The 26,683-nt window shown below is 35.0% G+C and overlaps 1 protein-coding gene across 16 annotated transcripts in view; it reads left to right on the top strand.

Annotated features, from left to right (window-relative positions):
- The window catches only part of DMD (dystrophin), a 2,153,717-nt gene that overhangs the window by 1,568,745 nt on the left and 558,289 nt on the right, over positions 1-26,683 (top strand). For all 16 annotated transcript variants that reach the window (XM_015443662.3, XM_065538825.1, XM_065538826.1 and 13 more), the window contains one exon: positions 17,216-17,370. In XM_015443662.3, the coding sequence (XP_015299148.3) occupies positions 17,216-17,370 (155 nt within the window). The remainder of the gene's footprint in view (positions 1-17,215; positions 17,371-26,683) is intronic.

Genomic DNA, 26,683 nt, shown 5'->3' with positions numbered 1-26,683 from the left:
TAACAACCGATTCACAAAACAGAGATAAAATCGGAGATGTCATATGGAAGAAGTTTATCTTGAAAGCATGGTCAGAGTAGAAAGAAACAGCAACAGGAGAGTCTTGATTTGGTGGAAAAACAGAATGCAGATGGCATAGAGTATCAACAATTACTTAGCAGGCCATTAAAGAGATGGCCATAACGTATTGATAATTGTTTTCTTTCACCCTTAATTTTTCTAAAACAAAAACATGAAGTCAGAAAGTAGTCAATTTTGTTAGCCACATGGCTTCATGGTTTAATTTTATCTTCTCTATGGACCTGGTACAACAATAAAGTTCTTTTGAGATAGAAAGACAGATGTTAGGCAAAAACATACAAGATTTTCATTCTAATCAAAATCTTTGCCAGTAGGCTATGACAGAATCCTATGAGAGATGATGCCATTTAGAACTTTCACAAGAGGCAAAAATAGTATGCCATTGGCACCTAAAACCGCCAACAGTGATCATCATAGGATTTATTTCATTTGGCAGATTCTTGGTTGAGTTCATAACCTGTTCCCTAGGCTTTTAAGATGGGTCCAAACTTGGCAATGGATTCTTTGGAAAAATTACTTCTTGATCATTTTAAACTTTCTTTTCCAGTGTCAAGAGAGATTTTCCCAGGCTGAGAGTTTTCATTTATTTCTTCCCCTTTCTGTTTTTGAAAGAAAAATTCCCTTTTTGTCGGCTTTGTGATTGCTTTTGTGTCAAATTCAGTATAAAAGCTTTTCAAACGTGACAGCATTAGCTGTTTTGTGCTTGGCTGAGCTGAGAGTACATGAATTCAATAGAGAAGTGAAATCTTGTTTGAGCCTGGCTGATTTGGCTATATAATATTTAAAACTATCTGAAGCAAGAAATTCAATGATTTTCAAATTATTAAATAAACATTTCCAAGGCAGCAAAATCCCTGTGTTTTTGAAGGCATTCTTTAGGAAACTTGAAACACAGATATTCTATAATCACATAATTAATTTTAAAAGTTGAACTTATTGTATATAGTAACTAAGGTAGCTATTCGAGTATCTCAAATTATTTTACTAAAAAGGGAGACATTTTTCAAATATAGAAGTAGTGCTTTACATTTTGAGTGATTTGTGGAAGGATTGATGGTATCAGATATCTCATCCACCAAAAAAATATGTACAGTAGTGGAAACTGAATTTTTCTTGTATATATTTTGTGTATTTTTTGGAGTTGTACAATATTGAATCAGCAAATTGACCCACACTAGTAGTTTGAGGTTTGAGTTTCTGGTACAATAATGAAAAACATTATTAGAAATCTTCTTGCCAGGACCTACCATTTCTTCATGTATTTTCTTTATTCCCTTTTGTTCTCCACTAAAGTTTCTATGTGATTAAAGAGAAAAGATCAATAACCCAATAGTACTTTTCCTCCTAAAGTATGAACGAAACTATTAAACTTCTCAAAGCGTACAGAATGCTCTCTACATTGCTGATAGATCACAGGTAGTAATGGGCTAGCTTCCCCAGGTAACTATTATATTGTATAAATATTTAATGCAGAGTCACCAAGCCTTGAATAACTTATGCTTTGATTGTACCATATTTTCTCTAGTTTTCTTTTCACAATTTAACTTATCCCATGCTTGAAAATATAATGTGGGCCGGGCACAGTGGCTCAAGCCTGTAATCCCAGCACTTTGGGAGGCCGAGACGGGCGGATCACGAGGTCAGGAGATCTAGACCATCCTGGTTAACACGGTGAAACCCCGTCTCTACTAAAAAATACAAAAAACTAGCCGGCCGAGGTGGCGGACGCCTGTAGTCCCAGCTACTCGGGAGGCGGAGGCAGGAGAATGGCGTGAACCCGGGAGGCGGAGCTTGCAGTGAGCTGAGATCCGGCCACTGCACTCCAGCCTGGGTGACAGCGTGAGACTCCGTCTCAAAAAAAAAAAAAAAAAAAAAAAAAAAGAAAATATAATGTGGTAACTCTGTAAATCTGCTCCTCAAAAAATTTTCAAAATCATCTTTTCTTTCTTTATTTCTTTTCTTTTTTTTTCTTTTTCTTTTTTTTCTATTTTTTAATTTTTTTTTTTTTTTTTTTTTTTTGAGATGGAGTCTTACTCTGTCACCCAGGCTGGAGTGCAGTGGCATGATCTTGGCTCACTGCAACCTCTTGTGATCAAGTGAGTCTCTCAGCATCCCAAGTAGATGGAACTACTCCACCATGGCACGCTCCACCATGCCCAACTATTTCTTGTGTTTTTAGTAGAGACAGGGTATCACTATGTTGGCCAGGCTGGTCTCAAACTCCTGACCTCGAGTGATCCACCCACCTCAGCCTCCCAAAGTGCTGGGATACAGGCATGAGCCAACACGCCTGGCCCCAAATCACCTTTTCTGAACCCTGGGAATTAATCAAAGGCTGGCAACAATTTTTGAAATGCTGACCCTCAATAAAAATGGCAAAGTTTGAGACTTTTTAAGTTGGCCTTTCCCGTCACTTTCTCCCAGCTCCACGGTAGCCTTGAAAATCAGTAGCCTTGCAACCATAGTAGCTGTGAAAACTAGCAGCCTTTTAGCCACCAGAGAGTGTAGACCAGTATCGTAATTCTTCAAAAAGGCCAATTTTATTCCAAGAGCATTGCCACTATTTGACCTATCTTGCAGCTCCCTGGAATAAACCTATATACATGGCCTTGCCTTTATTTGGCCTGACTTAGAGATAACTTTCTAGGAAAAGCCCTAACTCCAGGGTGTTGGTCCAAATCAATTAGCAGCAATTCTTTAACATAACAGAATCCTAAGGCTGTGATACTAGTTGAGGTAAACATAGATCTGGAGAAAAACTTTCAATGAAGCTCTGGAGAATGAGATGTCCATAGGAGATTTTGGCAATCTCTGACATGTTCTTGCGCACTCTAGAAGCCCTTGTGCTTATCTTAACAAATAGAGAATATCAATAAAGGGATAGAAATTGTAAATAAGAACCCAGTGGAATATCTGGAGTTGGAAAGCACAATAACTGAAATTAAATTTTTCACTTGACATCAGATTCAAGCTGGCAAAAGAAAGAATCAGCAAACTTGAAAATAGGTAAATGGGATAATCCAATCCAAAGAAAAAAAAGAAAAAAAATTAAGGAAATACAGAAAGCAAAAACTGACTGAATTGAAGGGAGAATTAGGTAATTCAACAAAAATAGTTGGAGACTTCAACATCTCACTTTTAATAATAGATAAAACAACTAGGCAAATTAACAAGGAAATAGACACTTGAAAAAGACTATAAACTTACAAGACCTAACAGATATCTATACATTTCATCCAATAATAGCAGAATACTCATTCTTCTCAACTGTACATGAAATATTCTCTAGGGTAGGCCATATGCTAGGTCATAACATAAGTCTCACTACATTCAAAGGGATTAAAATCATACAATGCAGATTTTATGACCATAATGGAGTAAAATTAAAAATCAGTAACAGAAATAAATTTGGGAGTTCATAAATATGAGAAAATTATACAACACACCCTTAAATAGCCAATAGGCCAAGGAAGAAATAAAAAAATACAAAAATATCTTGAGATAAATGGAAATAAATATACAACATACCAAAACTTATGAGAGGAGGCTGAAGCAGTGCTTAGAGTGAAATGTATAACTATAAATACCTATATTTAAAAAGGAAAAAGATCTCAAATCAACAGCCTAAGCTTCTACCTTAAGAAACTAGAAAAAGAAGAGAAAAGTAAATCTACAGTAAGCAGCAGGAAGTAATAACAATTAGTGTGAAAAAAATCAAATAGAGGAAGAAAATATAATAGAAAAAATCAACAAAACCAAAATCTAGAAATTTTGTTATTTGAAAAGGTCAACAAAATTGACAAAGTTTTAGCTGATTGGTTAAGAAAGAAATGTTCAAATTATTAATCTTAGAGAAAAAGAGGGTGTGTTACTACCAACATTACAGAAATAAAAATAATTAAAAGAGGGTATTATGAACAACTAAGCAAACAAATAACCTGGATAGATCTATAACAAGAAATTGAATCGGTATGAAAAACTTCCCCCAGTGAAAGGCTCAGACCCAGAAGTTTTCACTGATGAATTCTACCAAACATATAAACAACTCTTCTAAAAAATAGAAGAGAAAGGAATACTTCCTAACCAGACAAAGATATCACAAGAAAACAAGCTACAGCAATATGCCTTATGAAAATAGACTTGAAAAGCCTCAAAAAATTATCAAACCTAATACAACAACATATTAACATGATTGCTACCATAACCAGGTGAGATTTATCCCAGGAATATAAGGTTGGTTTGACATCCAAAATTTAATCAATGTATTATACCATAACAATAGAATAAAGGACAAAAAAATCATATGGTCATCACAATAATTATAGAAAATTCATGTGACAACGTACAAAACCCTTTCAAGCTTGAAAAATAGAGAACACTTAACAAATGAAGAATAGAGGGTATTTTAAATTGAATAGTGTCCCCCACTCCCAAAAGACATACTAAAAGCCTGAGCCCAGGTACCTGCAAATGTGACCTTATGTAGAAATAGAGTCTTTGCAGATGCAGTCAAGTTAAGATGGTATTTTTATAAGAAGAGGAAAAGAGGCATACACAGAGAGAAGAATGCCACATAAGGGCACTGACCACGGGAAAAACACCATATGATGTTACAGGTAGAGATTAAAGTGCTACAGTTCAAAGACAAGTAAAACTAATGATTAACAGCCATCATTAGAAGCAAGGAAGAGGCAAGGAAAAATTCTCCCCTACAGGTTTTAGCAGGAGTATGGCCTGCTGGAATCTTGATTTTGGATCTAGCCTCCAGAAGTCTGAGACAATGAGTTTTGTCTACCCAGCTACCTGGATTGTGACACTTAATTACAGAAGCCCTAGGAAACTAATACAGAAGAGGATTTCCTCAACCTGATAAAAGGCAACTACAAAAACTTCCCAGCTAATGTTATTGTGAAACACCGAATGCTTTCCCCTAAGATCAGGAAAAAGTGAAGGATGCCTGGTCTCACCACTTCTATTCAGTATTGCACTGGAAGTTCAGGCCACGGTAATCAGGCAAGAAAAATAAATAAAAGACATCCAAATTAGAAAGGAATAAGTAAAATTATCTCTACTTGCAGACAACATGACCTTGTAATTAGAAAATTCTAAAGAATCTATGAAAAATATTAGAAATAATAAAATAATTCAGCAAATTTGTAGGATACAAGATCAATATACAAAATGAATTATTTCATACATTAAAAATGAATAATCTAAAAGTGAAATTAAGAAAATATTTACAATGGCATCAAAAAGTTTTAAAAACTTAGGCATAAAAGAGATGCAAGACTTGTATACTGAAGAATACAAAGCATTGTTGAAAGAAATTAAAGATCAAAAAGAAAAATATCCCATGTTCTCAGATCAAAAGACTTAATATTATTAAGATATCAATATCCCCCCAATTGATCTACAGACTCTATGGAATCATTATCCAAATCACAACTAGCTTTTTTTTTTTTTTTCAGAAATTGACAAGTGGATCCTACCATTTCTATTGAAATGCAAGGGATGTAGAATAGTCAAAACAACCTTGAGAAAAGAACAACATTGGAGGACTTAACTTTCCAATTTCAAAAACTACTACAAAGCTACAATTATTAAGAAAATGTGGTACTAGAATGTGAATAGACATATAGATCAATGAAATAGAATTGAAAGTTCAAAAGTAAACATTTGCTTTTATGGTCAACTGATTTTTGACAAGGGTACCAAGACAATTCAATGGAAAAAAATAGACTTTCAAAACCTGGTGCTAGAATAACTGGATATACACATGAAATATAATGAAATTTGGCCCTACCTCACACCATACACAAAAATTAGCTTAAATGTATCATAAAAGAAAACAAATACTCTGATTAAAATGGGCAAAACACTTAAACATTTCTCAAAAAAAGATATATATAAAATGCCAATGGGTTTGTGAAAAATGCTCAACATCCTAATCATTGGGGAAATGCATGTTACAATCGCAATGAGATATCACCTTACACCTGTTAGAATGACTGTTATAAAAAGAGAAGAATGATAACAAGTGTTGATCAAGGATGTGGAAAAAAAGTAACACTTGTATATCATTGGTGGGAATGTGTATTAGTACAACCATTATGGAAAACAGTATGGTAGCTCCTCAAAAAACTGAAAACAGAATTACCATAGGATCCAGCAATTCCACTTCTGGGTATATATCCAAAAGAATTTACACCAGTATGTCAAAGAGATATCTTCACTCCTGTGTTTATTGCAGCATTAGTCACAAAAGCCATGATATGGAATCAACTTAAGTTTCCATCAATGGATGGATCAATGGATAAAGAAAATGTGGTACATATACACAATGGAGTATTATTCAGCCTTAAATAAAGAAGAATATCCTTTTGTTTATGACAACATGGATGAACCTGGAGGGCATTATGCTAAATGAAATAAGCCAGGCACAGAAAGTCAAATACTGCATGATCTCACTTATGTGTGGAATCTGAAAAAGTCAAACTCACTGAAGTAAAGAGTAGAATGGTGGTTACCAGAGGCTGTGGATTTGGGGGTGGAAAACGGGGAGATGTTGATCAAAAGGGGTAAAAATTTTAGGAGGAATAACTTTTTGAGACTTTATGACACAACGTAGGGACCATAGTTAATAATATTGTATTGTATATTTCAAAATTGCTAAAATAATAGATTTTAAATGTTCTTGCTATAAAATATGATACCTATATGAGGTGATAGATATGTTAAATAGCTTGATATAATCATTCCACAATGTATACATATATCAAAACATACATTGTACCCCATAAAAGTATACAATTATTTGTCAGTTAAAGCAAAATAAAATTAAAAATAAAAAGTTTTAAAACTTCTGTAAAATAAATTTTATAATAAAATATTTTAATGAATCATGGAGCTAAACATATTAATAAGAACGAAAACTTTAAAACCCATATAAGAAAATGTAGAAATACAATGGATTATGCAATGTTTTCTTAGATATGACACCAAAAGCAAAAGTAACTGAAAAATACATAATTTGGACTTTAACAAAATTAAAACTTTTATACTGCAAGCAATATTGTAAAGAAAGTGAAAATACAATCCTTAGAATGCATAAAAATATTTGTAAATCATATATTTGATAAGATACTTGTATCAAGAATATGTAAAAACTCATAATTCAACAACAAAAAGGATAAATGACTTAATTACAAGTGGAAAAACAGTTTGAATAGGCATTTCTCCAAAGTAGATGTACAGATCTCCATAAGCACATGAAAAGATGGTTAACATCATTGATTATTTTTAAAATGCAAATGAAAACCACAATGAGATAGTACTTTTTACCCACTGGGATGGCTAATACAAAAAATACAGACAATAAAAAGTGTTGACAAGATAAAGTATACTTGGAATTTTCACATTACTGGTGGAAATGTAAAATGGTGAAACAACTTTGAAAAAAGTTTGAAAGTTCCTGGAAATATTTTTTTAATTTTTAATTTTTGTGGGTACACAGTAGGTATATATATTTATGGGATACAGGAGATATTTTGATACAGGCATACAATGTGTAACAGTCACATCAGGGTACATGGCATATCCCTCACCTCAAGCAATTATCTTTTCTGTTACAAACAATCTAATAATAATCATTTAGTTATTTTTAAATGCATAATAAATTTTTTCGACTGTAGTCATCCTCTTGTGCTACCAAATACTAGATCTTATTCGTTCTATCAAACTATATTTTTGTATTATATATTTCACTACACATTAACCATCCTCCCTTTCCCCCCACCACTACCCTTCCCAGTCTCCTGGAAATATTAAACATGAAGCTACCATATGACAGAACCATTCTACTCTCAAGTGTATGCCCAACAGAAATGAAAATACATATACACAGAAAACCTTTATACAGATGTTCAGAGCAGCATTATTTATAATAGCCAAAAAGTAGAACCAACTCAAATGTCCACCAGCTAATGAATAAATTTTAAAATGTCCTACATCCAAAAATGGAATATTATTTAGCAATAAAAAGAAATGAAATACTGATATGCACTGTAACATGGGTGAACCTCAAAAATATGCTAAGTGATAGAATCCAGTCACAAAAGACCCCAAATTGTATCAATACATTCATATAAAACATCCAGTAAAGACTGAAGGAAGAGGAGAATAGACAATAGAAAGGGATGGTTAATTGGTATGGGTTTCATTGGGGGCAAATAAAATGTTCTCAAATTAGATCATAATGATGGTTGCACAACCCTGAATATATTAAAAACCAGAAAATTATGCACTTTAAGTGGGTGAATCTTATGGTATGTTAAAAAGTATATCTGCATGCCATTGACTACAGATCTTTTCTTATTTTTTCAAGTTTATGAACACAGTTTTAGAAACATAGTCTCCATTTTTCTCTTTCATGAAACTGCTTGCCAGCTATAGAAATGAAAAAATAGCCATGTCTGTGGAACATAACTGCTACCTAGATGGGAGCCTCCATCACACAATGGATAGGGAGCTATTTTCTTTTATGGTCAAGATAGGCAGGTTCTGTCCTATACAATATATTCTGAGATGTTACCTGTAGCTCAGAAAAACAGGGATATTGTTGCTCTAAACATTCCTCAACATTTATACGGCTTCCTATTTATTAATAAGAGAACCTATTCTTTATGTGTCGTTATGCTAGTTTATTCTGGCCCTGGTCCTGGTCCAGGACTAACTGGAGGTATTAGAATGGCCCTACTCTATGTGAAACAAGGTCATATCTCAATAGGTATGTCAGTCAGCATAGGCCAAGCTACAGTAATAAGCAATCTCAAATCTAGAGGCTTAATAGTCTATATTTTACTCATGTTACATGTTCGTTGTAGATTGATGAGAGTGTTCTACTTAGCTTAGTCACTCGGGGACCATGGCTGATGTTATCTCCATCTTGGTACATCCTTTCATGATCATAGAGGCAAGGAACATGGTTCTTGAACCTTCTGCCTAGAAGTGACAAGTAGACAAAACCAGTCACATGGCCATTCCTGAGTTCAGTGGGGATGCCGATGTATAATCTTCTGGCATGAAAAGGCACTGGATATTTGAGAACAGTAATGCAGTCTACCACAATATGCTCATGGGGTTTGAAAAGGAGCTGAAAAATGCCATTTTCTGGGGTTCTGTCCTCTGGCATTGTTTCTGGAATCATTTCCACCCATCCATTTCTACACTCTCTCAACCGACTTTTCTCAGATGCCTGGGGTAGCTAGGTGATTTGTTAATTACAACATTGCTTAAGCCTTTTAATAAAGTCAGCAAATTAAAGAGAGAGCCCAGATAAAGAGAATGCTTTCAAAAATGTCATAATGAAATTAAGGTAACGAAGCACTTAGAGACCTCTCCTCCCTTCTTTTTGTATAAAACTTATTCCAAAGAAGCTGGAAGAGAAATGGGGCCTGAAAGTAAAGAGGGGAAAAATATATTGTATGCCATTAGTTTAATTATAAAAATTCATTACATGAAGCCATGTAAGACAGAAAATAATGGAACTCTAATGGGTTGGCCGATAACACATTTACTAGTCTGCTCTCAGCTCGTAGTCATTGTTGAAAGGACAAAAAAGTAACGGCGTTGGTATGTAGTCTTCAAAGCTATTGTAAAGATTAATCATTTTCAGTAAGCTGGAAAATGAGGGCCATTTTCTTAAATAGTATGCCCTGTATAGAGTGTTACCTTCTGAAACAGAGTTGTTTGGTAATGTCAGAGGTTTAATAGATGAGTCTTGAAGTTAATGGTGAGAGGCTTTTACTTTTGAAATGGCTTTCTTACAGCTATTTTAACATTTCTATTATAAATCCATAACAAAGTTTTATAGGTCGTTTTAATTCACACAAGGAAGGAAGAAATTGTGCTTCTCTTTTCCCAATAAGGATTTATAGAACATTAATTTATTTTTGGGACCAAATTGTTTAGAGATTTTCAAAAATAAACAAAATATGTATTTTTCTGCTATCTTTTTTTTTGGAAATGCCTTACTTTATTATACATAGTAATTTTCCAATCATGCTATAATCATCAAGATTATTTTATATTCTTCAAAGCTCAGTTAAAATAAACCCAATCCTTTTCCTTCAATTTCTTTATATGGATGCGTAACTTCTTTAACTGAATTGAAATGAAAACTGAATTGAGAGTCCAGAAACCTGCATTTTTATGATGACTCTTTCACTGACTAGCTATGTCACCTTGAACAAGTCACTTAACCTTTCAGAGCATTTATATTCTCCTGTGGACAATTATGGAATTGCTCAAAAAGGAAGAAGATACCAAAAGATGAAAGTGAATATTTAGGTAGGGGTCATATCCTTCAGGGCCTTGTAATGCAAAGAAAGAGGTTGGGACTTTGCCTTGTAGGTAATAGCACCAATTGAAGAGAAATGAGGTTCTATTTGCATTACAAAAAGATCATTTAAGCAGTTGTATGTAGATGGAAGGGTGGTTTGACAGTGGAGGGAGGGAGCCAATAAAAAAGATTATTTTAGTACCTGAGCAAGAGATGATAGGGACATAAATTAAGGTAGTGTCAATGGAAGTAGAAGATTTGGATATAAGTTAAAAAAAAAAAAAAAACTTATGATACAACTACCCTGGGGATACATTCCCTGCCTCCTGCTCCAGTTGAGGACCAACATATAATCAGATTGATCCAGAGACAGAATTTTGGAGAACATTAATATTTAAAGGACAGGCAAAAAAAAAAAAAAAAATCCTTGAAAACGAAGAGAATACAGAGGTGACGGACCCAAAGAGTGGAAGCCAAGAAAGCAGAGAACTTCAAGAAGAGAATAGTCAGCAGCACCAGTTGCTGCAAATAAATCAAGTAAATAAGAACGTAAATCTTTCCATAGGCATTGGCTTTTGGTAACTGAATCAGTTAACTATCTTCACAAATGTGAGTGGCATATAGCAATAAGCCCATATTGCCTTTCATGAGTTTACAGCTTGGGTGGGGTGGCACTTCTTCATGCTGCAGGTTGATTGGGGTCGCTCTGCTCCATATGTCACTCATTCTCCTCCTGAGATGAGTAGGCTAGCCCAGAGCATGTTTGTCTTAAGGTAATGGAGAAGTGCAAAATGGATAGCCACACTGCATAAATACATTTCAAGCCTCTGCTTGTGTTACTTCTATTAATATCCCACTGGGATTAGGCAAAGCAAGTCACATGACCAAGCTCAATGTCAAGGGCATGCTGTCTTTTGTAGGAAGAACTTCAAAGTTACTTAGCAAAGGGCATGGATACAGGGAGAGGTAAAGAATTGGGGCCAATAATTCAATTTGCCATAGTGACTTCTGTCAGAATAGTTTTAGTGGAACGACAATGGCAGAAACCTGATTTTCATGAACTGGAGAGTGGCAGGAATGTAATCAAGTTGAGATAATGAGTGAATATCTGCCTTCTAAAGAGTGTGACTGTGGAAGGAAAGAAAATGATAGAGTGCAGAATATTGTTGTTGTTGTTTAAAGATGAGAGAGACACTCATGCTTGAAGTCTCTAGAGAAGGACCTCACAGAGAGGCAAGAAGTTGGAACACACAAAGAGAGAGGGAGTATGTGGAGGAGGATCCCAGAATAGATGGGTGCCCAGATGGTGAAATCAACTTCCAATAACAGAAAAGTCGCCTCTTCCTCTGAGACTAGAGAGAAGGATGCAAGATGTAAAGTCTGATATTTCATGAAATATATGTTTGATATATTCAATTTCCCCTGTGGAACTGTAGGTAGGGTCATTTACTGTGAGATTTCTTTCAGTTCACGTTGTCAGGAATTAGTCTATAAACCACATTAGGTATTTCAAACAGAGGAAATTCAATACAGAGGACTGGCTGCTCCACAAGAATGAAGGAGCCGACAAACCCAACAGAAGACAGTGAGGCAACCCGGAGTTTAGTAACTTCAGGAAACTATTACCACCTCAAGGTTTGGGAAACCAACAAGTTTTACCAAAGCCCAGAAACCAGAACCATCGGGTGCTAATTCAACCACTATAAGGTCTGCACAGAAGGTACTGGAATTACAGAGGGAGCAGCTGTCCAGTGGGAAATGGAGACATAAAGGAGATACTGCCAAGACAAAGAGAGAAGGGGGATAATTCTCTTGTTTCACCCTTTCTCATGCTCTTCTATCTCCCACTAGTGTGTTTCATGACTTAACCTAATTAGAAGTCAGCTAGCAAGAAATCCCAGGAAATTCTGAGCTCCTATGGGAGTTAGTACATCTCAATACTGAGTGGAGTAGGAAATGGGTAGAGAATGGATCTAAGAGCAAACGACCTCTTAGTGGTTAGCTAACAGACCTAAATTTTTCCATGAATCCCTTGGTTCATGAATGTAAATACAGTATCCAAGGAAAAATAACAAGTCCAACATGTAGAACTTTGTTCATAAACATATTAGGATCCTGTTTTATAATTTTCCAAGCAATTGCTTGATTTTGATACCTCAGGACAAGCCGGAGGCATGGGCAGAGCAAGTAACCCCATCCTAGTTTACAGATGACAAAACTGGCATTTACAAGGTTAGTGACTTCCTTAAGATCAAACTGCAAAACAATGGACAAGCAAAACTTCCTGGGAAGATGCCCTTTCATTACTCTGCACTGCCTTTTTTGAAGTTCCTTTGAGACACACTCATTAAAAATTTAAATAATAGTTCACCTGGAACAAACATTTATTTTACTTGTAGGTGAATATCACAAAACACATTTTAAAAGCAAATTTAACCAATATTCAACCTTAAAATTTTAATGATAGAGCTTTGCACTCACTTTTATCTTCCAAGTTAAAGGGAGAATTTTAGAGTTGCAGCATTTCTAGACAATGTCTATAAAACAGTGAGCTACTTGCTTTGTGTTCAGAAGGGGCTCACACTGTGGGGAATATAGTTTGACTCATTAAAATTAGTAGTAGATGTACTAGCAGTAGTGATGATGATGATGATAATGATGATGATGTTGATGATGCTGATGATTAATATTTATGTAATCCTTCGGGCATGCCAGGCACCTTTGTAAATGTTCTCCCTGAATTCTCTAAGTTAACCCATACAATCATATTTCCACATAAATATTGTTAATATTCCCATTTAGCAAAGGAGGAAACTGAGGCACAGAAAAGATATTTAACTTTCCCATTTGCCATATAACTACTAAGTGATCACGCCAGGATTCAAACCTAGCAGGCTCATTGTATTGCTCAGGCTTTTAGCTACTCTTTCACTTCCTCTTCTCTTTTCTACCATGTAGGGTCAATATCACTAAAATAAGTTCTTACAAAGAAAAAAAAAAGAGAGAGAAGATAAAGTAGAAAAAAATACTTGAAATTCTTGAAATTAATTCAGGTTGTCTCATAGTTCACAATCACTTTTTCTGCCTAAAATACTGTGAATATATATCAAGCACATATTGCAGTAGTAGCATAATGGGTTTGAATATGAAAAATTTCTTTCCTGGTTGGGGAACCAACCTTTTGGGGATTTAGCATTTTATATTCTTCATAGAAAATACACACACATACACATACACACACACACATACACGAAGGCAATCTTTTTTTATAAGCTAGTGCTCACAGTATTTTAAATTTCTTCACACACCGTGATCACCACACAAGCAATTCCCTGTGGTGTACACCATTGTAAATGGAATTCAGAAAGAGAAAAGGGAGTGTGTGAAGTCTATTGTAGTTTTGAATTTACACTCCTTCTGAGGTCTGGAGTTATCCCCATAGTAAATTTCACAGCGGTAGGCAAAACCGGTCGAGGTCATGGTTCCTAGTGTGAATGACACTTGGGTAAAGCCCAAGATGGGCGGGCAGAATATTACTGTAGGAGAAAGGGAAAACATTCTGTTGTGGGGAATGTCTTTAAGAAGGGAGAAAAGAGAAAGGCTACCTTTGAGAACCTTTGTGTTTATATAAGGGCCTGAGCCGCCTCAATGTCAGTCAAGATCAGTGGGAGTTTTACTTTTTAATCCTACATCCTCACAAAACCTGGGCAGCATTCAGTGAGGGTTAGCACTCAGTCAGGATTTCCTTAGATATAACAGTCCTAACTTTCTCTGTGAATACAATTTTGCAGAAAAATATATGGCACGCGTATTTCTGCCTTTCAAGCATTAAAGTTCATCAAAAAGCTCTGGTCTGACATCAAGACTCACTCTTTACTACCTTGTTTAGTAGGAAATCTCTCATTTAACTCTAGCTTGCTATTTCTTTCAGAGATTTTGGAAAATTCCAGGATAGGTTATTCATAATTTTAGGCATTTTTATGATCTATTGATTATGTTTTTAGATTCATTAGCACCTTCTGCATTTTATGTTTTTTAATTTTAACAGCTTTTTTGAAGTGTAATTGATATACAAAAACCGCATACAATTATATGGGCTAGAACATATGCACATAACCATGAAACCATCCAAATAGTATAACCTCTTATATCTAGACTTTTCAAATAAGAACCTATGAGTGATGGGTGGCTTCCAAGGTTATTTAACTTGCTTGAGTAAAATAAATGATTTTAATTATATATTTACTAAAAATTTTGTTTTTATTTTGTATTCCTGAGCTTATACATATATGCTCTGATATTGGTCCATCGTAAGTATTTTGTTAACAATTCACTCTTTTATAAAAGGAATTCACTTGAAAAAAAGGTAACCAAGTTATTGTTCTCAGTTTTGTGGATGTTTATGCTATTAATTAGAGATTTAATAGATGAGAGATAATAAGCTCTTCTTTTAAAATGCAAATAGCACCCTCTGGATAGTAAGGGCCAATTACATGTTCTTTCGTATCTTGGAATACATTACTTTTATCACTTTAGGTTTGGCTTAAGTGAGGAGGAGAAGGGAAGAAGTGGTAATTTTGTACCCTAGGAAATTTCTAGAAAAGGCAAGCCTTTGGCAAAAGTTCCCTAAGAAGGGCTTTCAAATAGTGTGAGGATCTGAAAAGTGGAAAATAGAAACTGCAGTGCTTGATAAAAGGAGTATGGAAGAAAAGGCAGGCATTCCACGAGGATAAATGTTAATTGTTTTGTAAGAGCAGCAGCTATGTTCTATGCCTTTAGACACTGTCCTCTGCTTTCATAGCAAAAGTCAGTTATATTGTCATTAGCTTCTTGGTAATAGTTTGGTAATCTGGATCTATTTGCTATATGCAGTAAATACTATTATTTAGTTTGATTCTAGGATGTTTTAGTTAACTGAGAAATTACCTTATATATAGATTGTATATGTTTAATAGGAGTTCAACCAAACACGCTGAAATTATGCTGAGAATACTGTTTGATTTTTATTCTGTACATATCATACTATCACAAAAGAACAAATATTAAAAACAAAAATGATTTTTCTCCTCAGAAGCATTATTTTCAATTTCTTCCATTTTGTGTTCAGCTCATGATTACGTATTCTTAGAGATAAAAAAACACAGTGTAGTTAAAAATTGTGTTCTGTTTTTTACACAAGAAAATTGTGTTCTTTTTACAGTGATTACTGTGTGCATTTGCTCTATATTGTACCATCGGAATGGTGTATTATGTTCTTTTAATGTCCCTGAATTAAACATTGACATTGTTTCTCTTTTTTTTTCTCTTGAGATGGAGTTTTGCTCTGTCACCCAGGCTGGAGTGCAGTGGTGCAATCTTGGCTCACTGCAACTTCTGCCACCTGGATTCAAGCAATTCTCTGCCTCAGCCTCCTGAGTAGCTGGGATTACAGGAGCCTGCCACCATGCCCAGCTAATTTTTACATTTTTAGTAGAGACGGTGTTTCACCATCTTGGCCAGACTGGTCTCGAACTCCTGATCTCATGATCCACCCACCTTGGCCTCCCTAAGTGCTGGGATTACAGGCATGAGCCACTGCACCCGGCCTGTTTCTCATTTTTTTACTGCTTTGGTTAATGAAGATTTTAAGTCATATAGTGTATTGATCTTCTTTTGAAGATTGTATTAGGCTAAAGTACCAAAAGTGAGATTACTGAGTCAATGGGAATAAGCATTTGTATGTCACTTGGTATCTATTGCCAAATTGTCCTAATAGATACTGTCCCCAGCAGTAACACATGAATGTGCTAGTTTTACTGGTCTTTTAAGCTTTGGATTTTATTTTTTGTTAATTTAATTGGTGTCCAATTGTACCTTTTCAATACTCTCTTTTTCTATTACTTGAAAGTTAACTTTTTTCTTTTTAAATAAAATCATCCTACTCTTTCTCTTGTTTCAACTACCTGTTCCTGTTCCTCTGTCTATTTATCAATGACTTAACCCATTGTATTAAATTTGATATAACTATCTTAACAATTAGTATTATCTTAATGCTTAGAAGCCTCCTCTCTGCACTTGCAGAAATGTTTAATAGAAATTTCAGGTTGATATGCTTCGAGACAAACCCTACCATTAATCGACTTCTTTCTTTGAAATATGTTTCAAGTGATTAGATAGCAAGTTTGAAAACACTGAATTACCAAAGACAAACAACGAAGAAAATGTAGGTGATTTGGTTTAGCAAGATTCTTATATTTTGACGTTTATTCCAATTTTAAAGTAGGATATTCTAAAAGTATTTTGATCCTTCAAAAAGTTCGTAACTAGAATAACAGTACTATTCTTCTGTTGTTCAGTATTTTCTGTATGCACGTTTAGTTGAACGCCAGTAGATGGCACTAATTACATAAACGACTCAACAAGTTAATGAAGAGGAAAAGAAATGTATGAGATTTTTTTTTTGGTTCAAATGTTGTTATATGTTACATAGTCAACAATTATATATGAGCTTATTTTTGTAGTTTTTTTCTCTTGTGATAAAACAATTAAGCCCACTTTATTGCCAATTAATTGCTACTAAGTTGAAATAATTGATACTGGTTGTTGCTCAAGATGCTGCATTTGAAAAGTTTGTCCTGAAAGGTGGGTTACCTTATACTGTCATGACTGACTAAATCAACATGGTAGGTTAAAAGCAATCTAATATACGTATTCTGACCTGAGGATTCAGAAGCTGTTTACGAAGTATTTTAAGACACTCCCACTGGAGATTTCAGAAAAAAACTGACATTCGTTCTCTTTCTCATAAATCTATAGCAGTTGGCCAAAGACCTCCGCCAGTGGCAGATAAATGTAGATGTGGCAAATGACTTGGCCCTGAAACTTCTCCGGGATTATTCTGCAGATGATACCAGAAAAGTCCACATGATAACAGAGAATATCAATGCCTCTTGGGGAAGCATTCATAAAAGGTATGAATTACATTATTTCTAAAACTACTCTTGGCTATAATAATGGGGTGGTGAAACTGTATGGAACATGAAGATTTGTTTTTCCAATCCAGCTAAACTGGAGCTTGGGAGGGTTCAAGATGATAAATACCAACTAAACTCACTGACTTGGCTCAGACTTCTATTTTAAAAATGAGGAACATAAGATCTCATTTGCCCATTGTCACAAAAGTAGTGACATAACCAACAGATTAAACAAAAAGCAAAATACTGATTTATAGCTAGAAGAGCCATTTATCAGTCTACTTTGAGAACTCTATCCAAAGTCCAAAGAATTATCTTTCTATCTTATCATGGCACACACTGCCTTACCTGTTATTTGATAAATAAGTCACTTTGGGATTCTTGATGGAGTTATAGCTGTCCATGGTATCATCCTCGTGTCTCACTCCACACACCCAATGGGAAAATTTGTGGAGGGTAATATGACTCATCACTTCATTTCCCATTATATATCTATGGAAATTAACAGCTCTTATAGACAGTATCTCCTCAAACTAAGCTTTGTACCCTTATTATACCTCTCTTGATCTCTAGTGCTTTTTTCACTAGCATTTATTCCAATTATAAATAAAAATATAAAATTATGAAACTAATTGTTAAATATTTGTCCTTTAAATTAATCTGAATGCCATGAGGACAGAGATTTTGTCTTTCCTATGTGATATATCCCCAGATCCTGAACCACGTGATATAAAAATTGGGAGCTAGTAAATGTTTTTTGAATGATGATTCCCTTTGCAGAATGTACAATTACCTTGTGCCAGCTGAAAAAATAGTACCTGTACAACATGAGGAAGACCATGGTGAAAAATAATTGAGTTCCAAAATATGACATCAATTACTGAAAAAATAAGCTCAGTGATTTTTAACGAGAAGTAAAAGCCACCATTGGGGCCAAAACAGATTTTGAACTAAGAGCAGGAAGTCTTAGGAGAAATGAGATAATGATATATAGAAATTAAGAGACCAACTAAATTTTGAAACTAATCTAGACATTAGACAGTAAAAACTCCTATGAAGCTGAATTTAAGCTAGTGACCCTGGAGAATAGAGCAACTCTAATCCTGAATTCCAGACAGTAAGTGTATAGATGGAAAAGAACATGGAAAAGAAGATTCAACCTAAAGTTGGAAAGTTTTAATTGGAGCCCTATGAAAAAGACCCCGATGGAGAAAGGGCAAACTTGAATATGGAACTGATATTTGGAAATTTTCTCATAGTAACTACTTTTTCTCAATAGCAAGACTTGGACTTTCTTCTCAAAATACAGATCTTGTATGTGTTCAATTAAACAGGGACAGATTAGGTTCAGGAAGAATTATTCACATGGAATCAATTGGTATCAGAGAGTCAACCATTAGATCTTAGTGGGAAATATCTGCTTTCCAAAGAGAAGCCTTTTTGGAAAAGTCAATTAAAGTCAGAGATTAATTTGATGAGTTTAGGGAATATAAACTAAGGAGCCAAGAAAAAAGCTTGCTCATGGTATGAAACTAGAGCTTCAGGACACTGGTCTATTCTATCTGTACTACTCTTTCTGACAGACCCCTCTCTTCATTCTCATGCTCCTTGATGGCCCAAGCAACTCTTTCAGTTTTTAAAAAATTGTTTTATTAAGGTCTTTGGATTCTTCATGGGAATGACTTCCAGTTGATATTTTTTGGCTTGTTTCCAAAAAGCTATCAGCTAAGGAATGCATATAGTTACTTCCCCTGTGGGTAAAGTAAATTAGAATTTTAGAAACCAACTCACATTTTTGGCCTGTAGAGAATCTGCAATTCACCAAGCTACTTCTGACTCATGTCTATAAAGTTCTTCCCTGTTCTTTTCTCACTTCACATATACCCTGTACAAGAATTCATCCACTTGTATAGTTTCAGTCTGTTGATGACTATCCATCTATAATTCCAGCTGAGAATGATCTTTTGAGTTTTAGACATATAGAGATCACTGCTTTCTTTCTATGTTAATGTCCCACAGGAACTTCACATTGAAGAGGTCCAAAGCTAAACTCATCTTTGCCTTCTTCCAATCTCTTTCTCCAAATGCAACCTACTTCTGTTGTCCTTGTCTTAGTCCTTTTTGTGCTTCCATAACAGAATACCACAGACTGGGTAATTTATAATGAACAGGGATTTGTTAGCTCATATTTCTGGAGGCTGGGAAGTCCAAGATCAAGGAGCTGGAATCTGGTAAGGGCCTTCTTGTTGTGTCATGATTCCATGATGGAAGGTGGAAGAACAAAAGAGAGAAAAAATGGGACCAAACTTGCCTTATATGAAACTCACTCCGACAATAATGATGCTAATCTGTTCATGAGGGCAGAACCTTCATGTCCTAATCACTTCTTAAAGATCACACTTACTACTGTTGCAATGGCAATTAAATTTTACCATAAGTTTGGGAAGGGACAAACACTACACCATAGCATTCTGCCCCTTTTTCCCCAAAATTCACGTTCTTCTCAATGACAAAATACATTCATTTCATCCCCAAAGCCCCAAAAGTCTTAACTCATTTCAGCATAAACTCAAAAGTCCAATCTAATATAAATTAGATATAGGTGAGACTCAAGGCACAATTCATCTTGACTCAAATTCCCCTCCATCTCTGAGCCTGCAAAATCAAATCAAGTTCATCCCCTCACCCCCTACCCTTCCCAGCATCACGTAACCACCAATCACAGAAAGTTTTATTGATAGTCCTGCTCTAGATTATCTTTGTCTGTGTTCACTTTAGCTATTTATCCTAGTGTTCCATTATTGGAACACTGAGCATGTGGGAGTTATTTATATTCTACTGTTCAAGGTCATCATCAAGGTCTGATTGCAAAAATTCAAAAAATTACAACCTTAGGCATAAATGGGTTAAGCAGTTTAGAGTACATTTATAATAATTATTTACTACACTACTTCAAAAAACTTATTGCCTCTATTTGTAAATAGTGTTGTCTCTACACAGGGGTTTGTTGTCATGCATTTGCTTGTTTCTGCCTGATTTTTTTCTATTTATACATTTTCTTTTTTATTTTTATTTTTATTTTTTAACTTTTAAGTTCAGGGGTACATGTGCAAGTTTGCTACATAGGTAAACTTGTGTCATGGGGGTTTGTTGTGCGGATTGTTTCATCACCTAGGTATTAATCTTGGTACCCATTAGTTACTTTTCCTGATCCTCTCACTCCTCCCACCCTCCACACTCCAATAGTCCCTAGCGTGTGTTGTTCCCCTCTATATGTCCATATGTTCTCATCATTTAGCTCCCACTTATAAGTGAGAACATGGGGTATTTGGTTTTCTGTTCCTGTGTTAGTTTGATAAGGACAATTGGCCTCCACCTCCATCCATGTCCCTGCAAAGGACATGATCTCATTCTTTTTTATGGCTGCATAGTAATCCATGGTATTTCTGTTGGTCTCAAAAACTACAACTATGACAGGATGGCACTTTCACTTTTGTTGTTATATTAAACTCATCTTAAAAAGGAAAGATTAATAATATCAATATTTGGGTTATGGAGAAAAAGTATCTCATATCTTTGAAAAAGTTCTGTAACTACAGCTTTTTTGGTAGGAGGGATTCTGTGGAAAGCATTCTGATTGCATCATTTCTCATAGTTCAGATTAGACACCATTTTACTATGAAACACTTATGTATTGACTGCACTGAGACTTTCAGTCATATGGAGAAACCTAGGCAAAATTTTTATATACTTGGAAGAATATTTAAATTAGTAATAAAATCTTTAGTTTTAAACTGTTGAATGTTAAATAAGATATAAAATGTACTTGAAAGAAATTTACTTTGATATCAGTCACTGCCATGTTGTAGTTTCAAGACATAATAAAAAAGTAAACTAATGTTTATATTTTGCTGTTTAAGTTTATTAATATATCAGATGAGTCTTCAAATTCTACAGTGGCTTTTGATAGGATCATTTTTATTTGTCATCTTACATAGAATAAATATAAATAGCCATTTATGCTTAAAAGGAACGAATCTATTTATGGAAAAAAAGAGAAGCCTGCTTCTCAACTAAATTTTACAGTTTAGAAACCCAGATCTGAACATAGATTATTGTTGTGACCTATGTAGGAAAATATTTTGTTTTCCTTATCATATTCTTTATAGAGTCCATGTTAACATATAAAGCCAGAAATGTGAGCCTCTGCAAGTTCATTTCTTTGTCTTCAATTTCTGTGAATAGATATGAATTTGTGAATAAGATAATATTAGATGTGATATTACAAATTATTGTGAGAAGCCTCTAAGGATTAGATTTCAAGGACTGCCATCTGGCTGATGACTTTATGATGACACTGTCATGAGATTTCATTTCCTTATTTCTATTCCAGGATCACCCTTTAAACAAGAAATAAGCATTAACTCTGAATTGTCTGTTTGTAGCTGTATGAGGGCTTCCACAACTACCAACTAGCCAGGTACAAACTCATCAAGCAGAGACAGTCCTTGCATCAGAGGGTTAAACATGCCTAGAAGTTCCTTAGCTAAGCTCTCTGATACTAAAAAATCCCTCTAGGTTCTAAGAAAGATTCAGCATATACATGTGTGTACGTGTATGTGTGTACACATGTGCATATATATGTATATACATGCATATATGTGTGTATGCATATGCACGCATATACATACAAACACATTTTCTTCCATAAAATAACATCTCAGTATTCTCTGTTCTTCCTAATGTTTTATATTTTAATGATCAAAATTAATAGTTGATCATCTAAAAAAATTTTGACCTGTTTTCTCCATCTTTGACAACCTTGAAGGCACTTGTAAGTCGCTCTTTGCTTCTCTATTCCTAGGTCCTTTTTCCTCTTCACTTCATTGAAACAAGAAAAGAGAAAACAATTGAACCCTATTTTGTGTGCAGCAAGGAGCTACTCTGGTTAAGCACTAGATCTCTTTTATATTCTCTAACATGTTGTTTTAGTAATTATTCTACTTTCTTTTTCTGGGATATTCAATTTCTTCTTTCTTTTTGCTCCTCCCCTTTAGCAGGCCAACATACTCAAGTCTCCCTCATCCTAAAAGAACTTTTTTAGTATATCATTTTCTTTCTATCCAGCTGGGCTTGCTTCTCCTTACTATATCGTTTATTAAGCAGTGGTTGACATTACTGTTTCCTGTTCTTTAGCTACTAGTTATATTTTGACCCACTCCAGTCTCACTTCCCCAGCACCACCACTTTATGAAAACAAGGACTTACTAAGATCATCAATGACTTTGTAATAGCTGATTAGTGTATTTTAATTCATCCATCTACTTGACTACATTTTAACATTGATCCTGTTGGTCAACTCTGCTAGTCAAAACTTTATCCTCCTTGCTTCCCAGAACAATGTTATCTTGAAACAATCTCTTATTTCTTTAATCACATAATAATTGTGAGGTGCTTGGCACAATGCCTAGCACGTAGTAAGAACTCAGTAAAATATCATCTGCCATCAACATCATAAAAATTAATTTACTTACTCAACAAATACTTTTGTATGAAGTATGTGCTATGTAGGCCCAGCAGTTGGTATTGGTATAGAGCAATGAAAAGCCCTACCCTCGTAAAGCTTATATTCTGGGAAGCAGAAGTTGGGAGACAGACACTGACAAATAAAAATTAAATACATGATGTGTCAGATGGTCATACATGCAATGTGGAAGAATAAAGAGGAAAACAAGTGGAGAGAGAGAGAGAGAGAGAGAGAGAGGTGGAAGAGGAGTGCTGCCATGAAAATGTGGTAATCAAAAAAGGTCTTACTGAAAAGGTGGCACTTAAGCAAATTCTAAAGGACCTGAGGATGTGGGCCATATGTATAATTGGGGGTAAAAAAGTAGTCCAGGAGGGTCCTAATAGGTGAAAATGCCCCAAAGCAGAAATATTGTTGGTATGTTGAAGGAACCTTAAAAGGGAGATCAGTTAGGCAGAAAAGGATCAAGTGAGCAGGAAGGTAGTTGACAATAAATTTAGAGGGGTAACCGGCATCTGATTATATTGGCCTTTTAGGCCTATGGGCTTTAGTTTTTAATCTGAATGAGGTGGGAGTTATTGGAGGGTTTTGAATGGAGGAATGGCTTGTTTTGTCTTGTCTGACTCCTCTGTTATAATAGACTAAACAGAAGTAGTGAGACCATTAGGAAACTGTTGTCATAATTCAGTCAAGAGATGACTGTGGTTGGGATCAGAACGGGAGAGGTGAATGTGGTGAGGAGTGGTTGGATTCTCCTATATTTTGAGTACAGAGCACAAAAGATTTTATAATGGAATAAATGTAGGTACGAGAGAAAGAGAAGAGTCAAGAAGACTCAAGAGTTTTTAGCCTGAGCAACTGAAAGATGAGGTTATCTTTTACTGAGATGGGGAAGGCTCCAGGAGTAACATATTTTGGGAGGAAGATGTGGATATGTTACATTTGAAATGCCTATTATACATCTAGGAGGAGATGTGTGTAGTAGATAGCTGGATATACAAATCTGAAGTTATGGGGAGTAGCTCAAGATACAAAGTTGGGAATTGTAACAATGATCAGTGCAAGTTCTCTTTCCTCAATGCAATTTTAAATGTTGATGTTCCATTCTTAATTCTCTCTCTTCTTTCTCTCTACACATTTTGAGTAGCTTTGTCTGTTGGCTTCAGCTAACATTAAGACTCCTCAGTGTCAACTTCTGTCTTACACTCTTTTCCTAATTTCCAGAACTGTACTTTCAGCCATCTACCCTACATTACCACCTGCATATGCTACAGGCTCCAAAATGTGTCAAATAGAATGCATTATCTTGCCCCTAAAACAAAGTTAAATTTTCTGTGTTTTCAGTGTGGTGTGATTGCCTAATTTAATTGTCTCTACAACTAGAAATCTAAGAATAACCTTCTACCTTTCTCTTGATCTCTCTTTCCCAATCTATTGACACATGTATTAAATTGGCTTCCAAATTCTGTGAATTCTACTTCAAAAATTGCTCTAGAAACAATTGTCTCTCTTTATCCCTATTGTCACCTCATCCTAAAGCCTCTTCATCCTTCGTAGATTTCTGGGAGATTGTAACGAACTTTTCTCTGTTCTGCCAGTTATCAAGTCTTTACACTCATTTGACATTCACACCAGCCTTGGATCTGTCTCCCTTCAAATGAATCTTCTTGCTTCCCTTTGATTCTAGTGCTCTTTTTTTTCCCTCCTGAGACTTGATGCATGATATTTACATGTATGACATATTTCCAAAAGCATTCTCAAATATTTCTGAAAGTAAAAACAAATAAAAAAGTAAAACATTTTCCTGGGAAGAAAAGCAAATAGTGTTATATGTTTTTGCTTGTTCATTTGTTTGTTTATTTAGGAGAGGGACAAGCATTTGAACTTCATAAAATTCTTATATGCTGTATCTACAAATACTGTCCCTTGGCAATACAATTTTAGAGTTCCTTTTCTGGAACTACTTGAGGACTGTTTTATGATCCTCAGCAGACTGTTATATTATTTTATAGCCATACCTTGTATTTGCTGAGTAATTGTACTCAATAATTGTTTGTAAATTGAATGAAACAATTCATCAGATGTTGAGCACTGAATGGCTTTGGATTATTTCCAAAAATTTAAAGGATAAAGATTTGCTGCCTTCAAAGCTATGTACAAAAATATGATAGAATGCTAGCAGGATATTTGTTTAAAATACAACCTTTATTACATTGGGGGCTGCTCATAATATATATGTGGCACATTTTATTTAAAATATTAAAGTTCCTGGCTGGACATGTACCCATAATCCCAGCCTTTGGGAGGCCGAGGTGGGGGTGGGAGGATCACTAGAGGCCAAGAGTTTGAGACCAGCCTGGGCAACATAGTGAGATACCATTTCTACAAAACATAAAAAAAAAAAGCCAAGTTTGTAGTCCCAGCTACTTGGGAAGCTGAGGCAAGAGGATTTCTTGAACCTAGGAGTTCAGTTCAAGGCTGCAGTGAGCTATGATCATGCCAGTGTACTCCAGCCTGGGTGACATAGTGAGACTCCATCTCTTAAAATTAAATTAAATTTAAAGCTACAAATGACCCCAAAGCCACCAGTTCAACCCTCTCAATTTTGAATACCCTATTTTAAATCCCTCTTATGCAAAATATACCTTCTAGTCCATTTTAAGGACTGAGAGGATTTGGTATATTAAAAAATTCAATCCATTATCAACTGCTTTAGGTACACTTAGCAGTATGAGAAAGTGTCTTTCTGCTCTTTAGGAGAGAGTTGTATGTATAGTTATAAGACAATCCCATTTTTATATTGCTGAGACCCAAATCTTCCCAACTGATTATGAAGCATAAGAATTCTTCGGAGGTTGAAGTGAGCTGAGATTGTGCCACTGCACTACAGCCTGGGTGACAAAGCAAGACTCTGTCTCAAAAATTAAAAAAAAATTCTCTCCATTCTACAATAGGATAATATAACATCTATTACGTGAAATCTTGGGGCTCTGGGCCAGGGAGTGTCATGATCCATATGGATCTAAAAGGTTCATAGTGGTAACAGCCTGCTTCATTTTATGTCATCTCCTTTCAAGTAATTAGAATGTTTCTAGCTTGCAGGGATTGCACACAAAGGGAGACATTTGGAACCATGTCACTGGTGATTTACTGGTGTGGAAAATTACCTGGTGATGTAGCCAAGTAGCCATTTTCATTCTAACCCAGTCCTACAGTCCTGAACTGGGCTGAACCAACACACCAAAATGTATGCTTAGAAATACTCCTATGTATCAGTTTTCCCAGGAAAAACAATAGTATTATAGAAAACTTACCATTGTTTCCTAATAAAAAAAATTATAGGATACCAACAGACTGTTTTTTGTTCATAAATTTAATATTACAGTATCAAATATTAAAACGAATGGGAGAAAGTTTTTCTTATTTGGTTTAATTGAACCATTAATGTTAGCTATAATACCCATTATGTTACTTTTCAATTATATTTTTATTTTTTATTTTATTTCTATCTATATCATTCTCAGAAAGACTTCTTTAAAACATTCAATAAAAATAGAATTTAGGTAGATTTATTTTTAGAAAGTTGAGTTGTTTTGATAAATGAATACAGTCATCACTTGACTTAATTTTTATCTGTACAATTCTAGAAATCTTATAGTTTTGGGATCCTTTGGCTTTATTCAGTATATAATAGGGATCTGTTTCCTTTCTATAAATCATTAATTCAAATGATTTCTTATATTAAAAATGTTTGGACATATAGGTATTAATGAGTTTTATGAAATC

This window comes from Macaca fascicularis, chromosome X (assembly GCF_037993035.2).
Source record: "Macaca fascicularis isolate 582-1 chromosome X, T2T-MFA8v1.1".
NCBI classification, from domain to species: domain Eukaryota; kingdom Metazoa; phylum Chordata; class Mammalia; order Primates; family Cercopithecidae; genus Macaca; species Macaca fascicularis.
Note: the sequence above shows the minus strand (reverse complement) of the source record. Positions and strands in the feature narration are given on the sequence as shown.